Source organism: Oreochromis aureus, linkage group 4 (genome assembly GCF_013358895.1).
Source record: "Oreochromis aureus strain Israel breed Guangdong linkage group 4, ZZ_aureus, whole genome shotgun sequence".
In the NCBI taxonomy this organism is placed as follows: domain Eukaryota; kingdom Metazoa; phylum Chordata; class Actinopteri; order Cichliformes; family Cichlidae; genus Oreochromis; species Oreochromis aureus.
The window spans coordinates 17595968-17607733 of record NC_052945.1 but is presented as its reverse complement, the minus strand read 5'-3'; the positions used below and the strand labels follow the sequence as shown (position 1 = coordinate 17607733).

General features: G+C 42.0%; 1 protein-coding gene and 1 long non-coding RNA gene across 8 annotated transcripts in view; one reads left to right on the top strand and one right to left on the bottom strand.

The window, feature by feature from the left end:
- The first annotated feature begins 112 nt into the window (after positions 1-112).
- Positions 113-3021, top strand: LOC116313075. The gene is made up of 5 exons (XR_004198926.2): positions 113-354; positions 446-535; positions 740-778; positions 908-1938; positions 2118-3021. It is a non-coding gene; the product is annotated as an uncharacterized LOC116313075 (long non-coding RNA).
- tex2 (testis expressed 2) overlaps positions 2375-11766 on the bottom strand; it is a 31881-nt gene continuing 22489 nt past the window's right edge. For all 7 annotated transcript variants that reach the window (XM_039611284.1, XM_039611283.1, XM_031730595.2 and 4 more), the window contains exons 6-13: positions 11292-11581; positions 10863-11006; positions 10640-10739; positions 8391-8511; positions 7660-7782; positions 7140-7349; positions 6526-6646; positions 2375-4249 (exon numbers count right to left, since the gene is read on the bottom strand). In XM_039611284.1, the coding sequence (XP_039467218.1) occupies positions 4103-4249; positions 6526-6646; positions 7140-7349; positions 7660-7782; positions 8391-8511; positions 10640-10739; positions 10863-11006; positions 11292-11581 (1256 nt within the window). In that variant the 3' untranslated portion in view covers positions 2375-4102. The remainder of the gene's footprint in view (positions 4250-6525; positions 6647-7139; positions 7350-7659; positions 7783-8390; positions 8512-10639; positions 10740-10862; positions 11007-11291; positions 11582-11766) is intronic.

The window sequence follows — 11766 nt, the reverse complement described above, 5'->3', positions numbered from 1 at the left end:
CTTTGGGATAGATATCCACAGGAGTGGAGGAGGGGAAATGTCGAGAGTCTGTGAGCCAATGAGAAAAGCGATACGGATACCGGATGTGGTATAAAATAGATCCGGGGGACATTTTCTACAGCGGTCTGCGAACAGTATGGGAAGCATGCTTCTCAGCGTTGGGCAAGCGAACAGCGGCATGGTCGTGTTTAATTTGGCTATGAAGTTTTATTCATGCATATGTTGTAGTTATTATTATTGCAGCTGACTGCAAGTGCATATATGATGGGAAGGTGTGAAGTTAGAGCACTGAAAGCAATGACTGCGCGTTTGAGCAGCGGAATTGACTAGGCCGCATGAGCAAAGAAAACGAAGGTAAGATTTTATTTAAAAAATTCCCCTCCAAAAATACAACCCCCTTGAGTTCCCATCTGTAACCATGTATTTTGGTCTCTTTGTGAAATAGGATGGTGATTACTCGGGTGGATGTTTTCTGCACCTCACCACGTGGACAGGGTGGTGTCATACAGTCACATGGAGGACGGCCAGCAGCGAGGTATGAATTCAGAAATATGAAGTACAGAAAATGTGTTTTCACTTTGGTTCATGGATGATGAGTTTTCGTGCGTTAGACTTCTGATATGAAAATGAAGTCAGAATTTGAAATCTGAGTTGACTCATTAACACAGGTCAGGATTTGTAATCAAACAATCACATGCACTTAAGCTTTTTTTTTTTTTTTTAATCATTTTCTGTACAGGGGTCTTCGGTGTGAATGGATGTTCAGGATAATGGCACAGTAAGTAATTTGAGTGTAATGCAAAACGATTGTAACTGATAAACATGTCTTTTTTTTTCATCTTTGTTTTTATTTTATTTGTATTTATTTGTACTATTTGTATTCATGTTCCATTTCTATTGTATATAGTAATCGACATCTGTGGGTGGACAGCAGAAGAATTTCATTGCACAGAGAAATGCCTTTTCTCTTGTGACACATGACCATGAACACTTTGAATCTTGAATCTTTAAAAAGAATAAAGCATTTTTCTACAAACCAACAGTGTTGTTTTTCTTATTTTTAACTTCTTTCTGGGCACTCCTCTGAACCTGGCTGGCCTCTTCCGTGGCCACTCAAAGGTCGAGAGCAGTGCGAGATCAAGTCATGTCTTGTCATAACTGGGGTTTCTTGGCTTTTATTTCACCAAGTCTCTCTTTTAAAGCTAGACACAGACTCGAGATGAAGTTCATGAATAGTGTTCTCAAAGTGCAAAAGCTGCACATCTGACGGAGTTTAACACCCGTCTGTGGTGTCAGCACATCTGTTAACATTAACACTTAATTTGACAGCACAAGTCGGATGTTCAAAAAAAAAAAAAAATACAGCCTGTTAAATACTGGATATTTTTGTCTAGCAAATCTACATCCACACACACTATTTTTAGATTGTGAAGTGTTGTCTTTCATACTGCACGTCCTTGATTCTCTTGATTCTCCCCCCAGATGAGAGCAGACGAGGCTAGGAAAAACTGGTTAACAAAAATAAGATGCTACTTGTGACATGGGACAGCGGCATCGTGTCATAAGTGGCTGTTATAGCCACTATATTTATTTATAATTGGAAATGCTAAAGTGCAGAAAGTTCATTTGTTGAATATCTTCAAGTCCAACTCTCAGCAGGCTTCATATCATCCGGTGATGTGCCACCACTGCTTCATGTGTATAAACACTTCCACAAACGACACCCATGCAACGTCTCTCCCCACAGATTTGTTTCAGGAGTTGAAACAACTCTCAGCAGGTCAAACTGCTATCAGTTTCCAGGTCACGAGTGGGAACACAGAGACCAGTCCAGCCTTGCATTGTCTAATTTTGTGGGTTGTAGCCTGTGGATTGTGCTTAGCTAACATGAGTGGCACCCTGTGTGGTCTTCTGCTGCAGTAGCCCATCTGCTTCAAGGTTTGTTTGGTGTGTAATTAGAGGGTGCTCTTCTGCATACTTTAGTCATAACAAGTGGTTATTTGGGTAGTGTTGCCTTCCAATCAGCTCAAAGCGTTCTTCCCGCCCTCCTCTCACATCAGTAAAGCGTTTTTCACTGAATAGTTTCTCTTTTGGAACATTCCTTGTTACCTTAATAGATGATTGTGCGGGAAAATCCCAGCAGATACCAGCCCATCTGGCATCAACAACCACGCCAAGTCACTTCAAACACCTTTCTTCTCCATTCTGGCGTATCTCATCCTTGATACGCCTCAACTCACCGAGTTGGCGCCTTGTGATTGAACAGGCGTACCTTATGAAGCGAAACAGCATATAAATGCATGTCTTCTGACGAGAATCTGGCTCCGTCTTCTTATTCCTCATCTTATCTGTCAGAACAGCAAATCCATACATATTCTTTCCGAGCAAAAAGATTTTATTGATCCACAATGATCAGAAACGTAACATTCTGCAACATCACTGAACACAACAGCAATGTTTGATATTGTCATCACTTGTGCAAATAAACAACACCGAGACGTGAAAAACCAAAATGGGAATGTCTTAACAGACACAGTAATGGCACAAAGACGTTTTTTTTTTCCCCTTTATCTATTCTCAACTGATGCAAGAAACATGGCGGCTCACTATGGAGGAATGTTTAATTTACTTTAAAGGCACTTTCTGCCTCATACACTTGCCAACACACACGTCTGAACTTAAAACATATAAAGTAAAAGTCACCTGTAAAGCAGGGTGTCTTGGCAGATTACAAAGATCCTGTAGTTCTAGTGTATGTCATGTTTTTCTTTAATGTGTACAACAGTAGACAGCATTTAAAAAAAAGGAAATCAATAAATAATTCAACAGAAACGGAGCATTCATTAGCTGGATGTCTGCTGAGAGCATTAAATAATATGGCTAATATCCAGTATGTTATTGATTTAAAATAAAACAGCAAGAGTGGACGTCCCCGCTCTTTAAACTACACATTTCTGAGTTTGTGTTTCCATTTAAACTAAAAGTGTTTCAGTCTCCTGCTCATTAAAATCACTCCCTGCAGATTATTTTTCTCCATCTTCTGAATTTCTGTTTACCTCATACACAACCCTCTGTTTTTTTTCTTTAAACCACACTGAAAGATTGCTTTGGCAATAAAAAATAGAAAATTATTACTTTTTGTCAACTCTGAATATAACACGAAAAGAGCGCTTGAAACATGTTGCTTAGAAGCACGTTTTCAGTGAGTGAGCTATTCCATTGCACAGCTAGAGAGCTGCATTCCTATGTATACATTCAATAGACCTAGGCAATGTTTCGCTGCTGCGTTTGCAGATGTACTTCAATTCACACGACCCCTCTGAAGCCCGTTTTAGCTGTAAGTCCTATGACACAGGTAAAAAGCATAATGACAGTCCTTCATTCTAAACAAGCCCGGTGTCTTTTATGGACACAGGACCGTTGATTGGTTTGCATATACGTGCCAGGCAGCTGGCACAGGCAGCAGTGTGAGTGGTTGATAAATGTGTCTCGACATCCCTGTGAAACGTGTAACCACAGATGCTGGGGTTTTCGGCGAAATCGCCTGCAAATTTAAAGGAATATTCTGTCAGGTGTTTGCTCGCTCAGATATACACGCTCTTCATTTAGTGGCCTCAGGAGTTCTCAAAGAGTTATAGCAACAATAAACCAGTCAATTAGAAACGTCACGTAAAAGGTTTACACTGTACAACTATCACGTTTGGGGCAGCTGTACATCACAGGTATTATGGTTCCTCTGGTTGGATCGGATGGCTATTTGTCAATCCACCATGACACACACACAAACACACGCACACACACACTTGTTAAACAGTTTAACCATGTCCCAAAAAAAAGTTATTTCATCAGAGTGAATCATAATATTTGATGTCACACTAAAACTGTGTGAATGGTCGTCAGTCTGTGAGTCACTGTCCAGATACGAGTAGATTTCAGATCGTTTTGAAGCGTGGACTTCATAGACCGGTGCGACAGCAGGACTGGAGTACGGGTAAAAATACCAGGGAGCCGACCGAGCCCACTGCTGGAGCTGTGATCTCTGAGAGGGGGCGGGGACACAGCGATAAAAAGCTTGTCATTGAACACCTCGACCAGCGTGCCTTCACATGTCAGAGACATCAGATTCGGGTTCTGGATCCTTCAAGGCATCATTTGTCACAGTAAACAAGTTGGCATTTGAACGCGCATCCATGGCAGAGTGCATTATGGGTAGCCACACATCATCCATATTTGGCATCACAAATATTTTCTGTGAAATGATGAAAAGAAAACAAGGATTAGCAATAAATATGGTGGAGGACAGTGAAGCATGCTTACTCGAAAACCACTGTGAGAGACTATTAGAGGAACAGAACCTATAAATTATAGTTTTGTCATCAAAAATATACAAAATGAAAACAAAAATAAAGTTTCAAACTATCTCTTTTAACAAGAAAGCAACAAAGCAACCCTGTATTGTTATGTCTGAAACCCAATAAAGTCTGAGTCCAGCGTTTGTTGAAAGCCAGATGTAAACACTTGCTCACAAATGACAACAGTGTGCACCGCAGCGCTATATTTTACTAGAAGCATTGTGGAGGGGGCCAAAACGTAATTACAGCCCCTGAGGAGGAGGCAGAGATAAATGTTGATGTGTGGTAAACCTGACAGGGACAATTTGCTGCGGTAGTTTGCAGAGGTGCTCTTTGTCCTTGGTGAGTAAACTTTCAGCTTCTCAGCCATGCCAATGGTAGACTTTCAAACGTTACATCAGTTGATAAATACCACAGGATATGACATCATGCACTAAATGCACCCGTGTTTACAAAAATCGTTAGGGTGCTGTGTTAAACGTAAAAACAGATTTCAGTTATTTGGAGGTTATTTTTAACTATATTCAATTGAAAATAGCACAATGTATTAACAACATACTGGATTTAAACCTACTGGTTAAAACTTTCTGTGTGGATCTGCATGTTCCTCCCATGCACACGTGGGTGGTAATTCTAAATAGGCCAAAGGTATTTTACATAAAGAACACTGATTTAAGGCAGGCTTGGCCAACTCCAATCCTCGAGGGCCGGTGTCCTGCAAGTTTTAGATCTCACCCTGGGTCAACACACCTGAATCAAATGATTAGTTCATTACCAGGCTTCTGGAGAACTTCAAGACATGTTGAGGAGGTCATTTATCCATTCAAATCAGCTGTGATGGATCAAGGACACATCTAAAACCTGAAGGACACCGGCCCTCGAGGCCTGGGTTTGGACACCACTGGTTTAAGGTGTATTCAGATGTGCTAAATACATAAAATGTCCATTCTTCAGTTCCCAAACAGAGAGTGTCAAATTCAAACTGAACACTCACCAGCCACTTCATTACAGGGTTGGACCCCGTTTTTACCTTCAGAGCTAACTTAATTCATGGCATAGAATCAATAAGGTGCTGGAAACATTCCTCAGAGACTGGTCCATATTGACATCACAGCATCACACAGTTGCTTCAGATTTATTGGCTGCACATCCATGATGAGAATCTCCCATTCCAACATTTCCAAAAGGTTCCCTATTAAACTGAGATCTGGTGACTCTGGAGGCCATTTAAACATGATCATAGTGAACTCGTTATTGTGTTCAAGACACAGTTTTAAGATGATTTGATCTTTGTGGCATGGTGCATTAACAAGGTGGAAACAGCCATCGGAAGATGGGTCCACTGTGGTAACAAAGGGGTGGATGTGGTCAGCAACTAGAACCAGAACTAGCCCAAAGCCCACCAACCTGAATCATTAATACAACACAAGACAGATCCATGTCAAATTCTGATTCTAATGATCATTGCAACAGATATCAAGAATCATCAGACCAGGTAACATTTTTCCAATCTTCTGTTGTCAGATTTTTCAAATTGTAGCCTCAGTTTGCTGTTCTTATCTGACCACACTGGCACCCAGTGTGGTCTTCTGCTGCTGCAGTTCATCTGCATGCAGAGATGCCTTTCTGCATATCTTGGGTGTAATGAGTGCTTATTTGAGTTACTCTTGCCCTTAAAACAGTCTAGCCATTCTCTTCTGACCTTTTACATTAACGAGGCATTTTCATCCACACAACTGCTGCTCACTGGATATTTTTCTCTTTTCTGACCATTCTCTGTAAACCATAGAGACGGCTGTGTGGGGAAATCCCAGCAGATCAGCAGTTTCTGAAATATTCAGACCAGCCCGTCTGGCATCAACTACTATACCACATTCAAAGTCACTCAGGTCACCTTTCTTCCCCATTCCGATGCTCAGTTTGAACTTCATCAAGTCGTCTTAACCATGCCTATATGTCTTAATGTATTTGCTTGTTGCCATGTGATTGGCTGATTAGATATTTGCAATAATGAACAGTTCAGCAGGTATAGTGAATGAAGTGACCAGCGAGTGTAAATTTAAAACCATGCAATTCCTCATTTTTAACAATTGAACTCGCAAATGGACAATAAGTAGACTTTATTATGACTTAAGATTAGATTTCACCGGTGCTTGTTTCTCTCAGTGTATACCTGGAACTCCTGATCCAGCTTCTTCTCAATCCACTCTGTTATATGCACTAGCGTCACCTCCCTTTCACCCAGTTTGGGCCGTGCTTTGAGCTCCAGGTGAGGCGGACTCCGAAAACCATACCTGACAGCCAAAAGGAGAAGTTTGTGATAATCATGTTGAGTTTTCAGACCAGCTTCATGAAACGGATGTCGACTCTGATGCTTTTTTCCTTCAATGACTGCTTCATTTCAATTAAAATTTTTTTTTTAGCAGTATTTAAGGAGGGAAACATGCAAAACATATATAGCATGTAACAGAAACAGATTTTTCTATATATTGTTTTAATTAAATTTTTCTTAGCACCTATTTAGTGGCCCAGATGAAGATGTTCACATTAATTAAGCCAAATATAAATCACACAGTGTGTATTTAAGGCTTTAATGTTCCACATCTTTAATGGAAAACACACCTTGGTGCCCTCGTTTCTTAGATGTGATTAAACATTTTTATTCTCTCATCACTTGCTTGTGTTTTTCTGCCCAGCAGAGGGCGGAGTGCTATAATCTCAAGCCATTCACATTGATTGTGACATACCAACTCCATCCTGCAATTTTCCATATCCTCCTAAACATACCATATCCTGTCCGTGGGGGGAGGTGGGATGTTGACAGCCAGAGTCCCGCGGCACTCTTGCACCTCTACGGTGAGCAACAAGGGCGTGTTGGATACTTCCTCCATCTTCTTCTTGATGAACTCCGTCTCTGTGGCTTTCTGGAAGTACTTCGACTTGGCTATCTTGTCCACAAAGCGCATGATCTTGCTGGGTCTGTGGCCTCCCACATAGCTACGTGAGTCGATGATGGAAACAGAGGAGGGGGGGAGACAAGGAGTGAGTCAGGTTCATAATTAATTCATAACGGCATCTCTTGCTACTCAGCACCCACTATCGAGGGGCTATGTGTGCAAGTGACCGGGTGCTACATTAAATCATCAGCGAGCTTTCAAATATGTATGTCTGAGTGGGTGGCTAGTTGGGCGGATGGATGGATAGAAAAGGGAAAAATGTTCTGTTTCAGAACCTCAGTATGAATCTTATTCCGCTCATTTTCAATTCAGAGGTGCACTAATGTTGTTAGAAAGAGACATTTGCTCACCCCTCTCCTCCAGGCAGAACAGGTTTGTCACTGAGGAGCTCTGGAGGATCCTCCTCGTCCGATGAGCCGGCACTAGACGATTCCTCGTCACTGTCTGCCAGGCAGTATGTCCGTGGCCTTGACCTGTCACGCACACATAAACAAGCACTCGTGTTGCAAAGTCAGGCCTCAGTGGCTTTGCAAAGAACCCTTATCAATCAATATTAATTCCCATTAAATGTATCCCAGGAACTACTTCTCCACCGATCTCACTAAAAAAAAGATCCAATAACCCAAATGGGTAACAAAAGGTATTGTTTCAGTGACAGCGACTGTAGGCATCCAATTCCCAAACTCAACTGTTTACTGGACAAATCCATAGTGGTAAGCATCCACAGGAAGGATTAGTATATAAAGAGAAGGAGGGAAGAGGCAACACGACAAAAGGGGAGGAACTGTGAAAAACGCATGTGACATCTAATATGGCTCTAAAAATGCAAATGCACCCGATTACCATCCGACTCAGAGCTGGTTTTCTTTAGCAGAAAATCGAATCCTTCACACATTTTATTTTGGCACTGTCACTGAGAATGAGACAATAAGAAAAAAACAAACATGGAGGAATCAGGACAAGCTGTGGAGGACGACTCTGTAAAATCTGGAAGCCTTCTTAAAAACAAAATAAAATCAGACCGAGCTTCATTAGCTCCATTATTCTGCTTAAAAGAAGAAATGCACTTTTAAAGCCTCACCAATCTTTCCCATGTTCTCCAAGGCCCTCGCCCTCCTTTCCCAAACGGGCCAAGTTCATCTTGGTCTCCAGCGTCATGAGGAAAGAGCCCGCGTAGGAGACCTCCAGATCAAACCACAAACCTGAGAAAAAAAACATAGACTTATGATGGTTTTTATGCCAAACCCATGCCTGCTGACATCCTCGTCAATACCATAAGGAAAATCAATAATAACCTAATGATTTCTGTTTAATTGTTCCAAGGTTTACTCCAGTGCTCATCTACCTAAAAAAAGGTCACCTCTTCACCTCTCAGGAAGCAGTTCTTTATCAGGCTACTTCCTGTTTACACATCCCACTCCTCAGCAGGCGGCAGGAGAATTATTCGGATTACGATCCCCCTGCTGTTTGCACAGTGAACGTCTGCAGCCGGTAACTGACGTTTATTATCCCCTCTGTCTGTCCCCCTCCCTCCTCTTCACTTCCCCTCTCCCTGTAAATGCTCATTGATTCGTACAGTCTGTGTGACAGCAGTGCCAGAGAGAAGCTACATGACAGCAGCAAGGCACCTCATGGAAGACAGTGTCTCAGTGTCTCGCACGAGACAAACAGGAGGACGAGACCGTCTGGATTTTCTCATTAAATTTGAAGGAGCCAACACATCTCTACCACAGACAGATGTAGAACCAGGAAACATCACAGCAATCCTGCATTAGATATTCCTTTAAATCGCTCTCATTGTCATACATATAGTGTGGTGAATTTGCCTCCACATTAATAATTTCCATTTGTGCAGCATGTGCATGACCAAGCAACTGCAAAAGTGACGCTTCAGCCCAACTCTCCTCTGAGCTAATTATGAAATGTCTGCATGCTAAGAGGGTTAAAATGTTTCTGTGCATACACTAATGTAAAGAATGTTATACCCACTTGTTTGTTATAAGCCTCTAGCTCATTTTCACATCTTTGCACAACCGACAAACATCAAAGTTTGTGTGTATTGTGCGGTTATCGAAGCACAGTGTAAACATTGTCAATCAAGCCATGTCTCCCCATAAATAAGGCATTGAGAAGCTGTCTTTCCCTCAATTTTACCATCATCACACAAGCGAAGAAATCACAAGCTTGCAAACAAAGCGTGTTCAGTTCATGCAGGATGAAAGCGCACATTTCATCATCGGCTAATGATGCTTTGTTAGTATATATCTGAGGATGGATCGGTTCAGATTTAACACATTTGTGAGCTCTGCAGACATCCTGCAAATGTAGCTCCAACAACTGAACAACAAGAATCTTTAGACTTAAGCTGAATGTTCTTAATCTGAAATTGATAAACAAATTTAAATATGGCAGCTCCTCATTACATTTACTGGACACTTTATAAGGTACACCTTGCTAGTTGGACCCCCTTTTGCCTTCAGAACAGTCTTAATTCTTCATGAGACAGATTCGAAAAGGTGCTGGAAACATTCCTCACAGATTTTGGTCCGTGTTGTTGCTGCAGTTGCTGCAGATTTGTCATCCATGCATTCTGTTCCACCACATTTCAAAGGTGCTCTAGAGATCTTGAGCTCTGGTGACTGTGGAGGCCATTTGAATCCAGTGAAGTCTTCAGCATTCAACATTTTTCTTCTGTTGTCCAATTTTGGTCAATTATAGCCTTAGCTTTAGCAGGTCATCTTGACCATGTCTACATGCTTAAATGCACTAAGTTGCTGCCATGTCATTGGCTAATGAGGCATTCGACCAGTTGAACAATACCTAACAAAATGGCTAGCAAGTGTATAATCATCATATTTTAAGAAATGACAACATTTTTTAAAACACCCCAAATGACTGAAGCTTTTGACAATCTCTTTTTTTGCCTTAAACCAGCCGGCGCAGTTGGAATTAATACACATCTCTGCTCTGTTTCTGTGTCAAACTAGTCCCTTTGCTCGGGCTCAAGGCAGGCTGGGTGAGTCAGTGTTTCAGTAATGGATGAGGGGGAGCCAAGACATGAAGTTTAATTACTGTGGCTTAATAGCGCAAGGCACGCAGAAAGGCCAGACTCCAGAGGAGAGAAGGACAGAGCGTTGGAGGGTAGGGGGTTATGGCTTAATCTAGTGAGAAGAGGAATAAGATGGAGATATGGTATGAAAGGTGAAGACGACGGGTTGGGGAAAAAACAGGGAATTAATAAGTGGCTCGAGTAAGCTAAAAATAAGAAATCTTGAAAGCACCCAGAAAACTGTAAAAATATAAGACACCTAGTGTAGTTTCTCTTCCTACCTTGGTGGTCCACTGAAGGTTTGGAGGCACGGAGGATCTTAGGAATGGAGAAGCCCATGTCTAGCTCTGTCAGAGTCAGTTCATTCATAACATATGGCAGCTAAAAGACAAAATGTACAAAAAAGATACAAATACAGTCAACGCAAAGACAAACTTCTATCTCATGAAGAAATCATCTTGCATTTGGATATTACTAACTATAGCTACTGCTACTACTACTCACCCTGATCTTACTGAGCTTCATTTGGATCTTTTTGGAGACTACATTGGCCCAATATTTCTCTCCCAGGAAGTCCCAGAATATCCTTCCGAGAAATGCATTTACCCAGGCCTCAGGCTCCGCAGTCTCCTCTGAACTCCTACGCAGCTAAAGGACACACATACATGTATGAATGGCAGTTGTGAATATCTATAATCATTTTGTGCATCAAGCTTGAGCTTGATATATTGAGTTTGCTCCCAGCAACCCTTCAGTGAGATTCATTGAGGTGCCAGTGGTTCGGAGCTCTCTGGGGTAACTTCAGGTGACAACAGACTGATTTCGTTGATATTGTGGTTTAGACGTGCAGACCCCAGGGGGGTTTTGATAGATGCCCACTTTGAATGAGTCTCTTTTTCTATTCAGCCTGACATGCATCCATCTGTCTCCTACCTTTTTGGTAGTCTGGGGGCTGCTATCCGGGCTGTTCCCAGCGCTGTCAGTGGCAGTCGGGCTTCTAGGCGGCACCTGGGGACTCACGTATTTGGCCATGTAGACATTATAGTCCAACAGCATCTTCTGCTTCAAGCCTGCAGTAGAGCCACAGGAGAGAGCGGCGGTGGTCTCTCTGTGACGAGACTGAGACAGCTCCTCCAGGCTTCCCCGGCTGCTGCTCCTGCTGTCAGCCTCCAGGCCTCCGACAGATTGAATGCTGCTACTGCGACTGTGGGAGGGTAAGAAGGCTACAAATGGAAGGAAGGAAATGTGGGATGTGAAGGGGGTGTTTTGACACAATTATGCTTGAACACGGAACATTTTTTAGTGATTCCAGATTTGTATACAATAATAATAAATGCTCAAAATTTAATTAGCCTTAGATAGCTGTCAGCTATTTTTGTATTCCTTTCTCACAGTAGACTGCAGCACT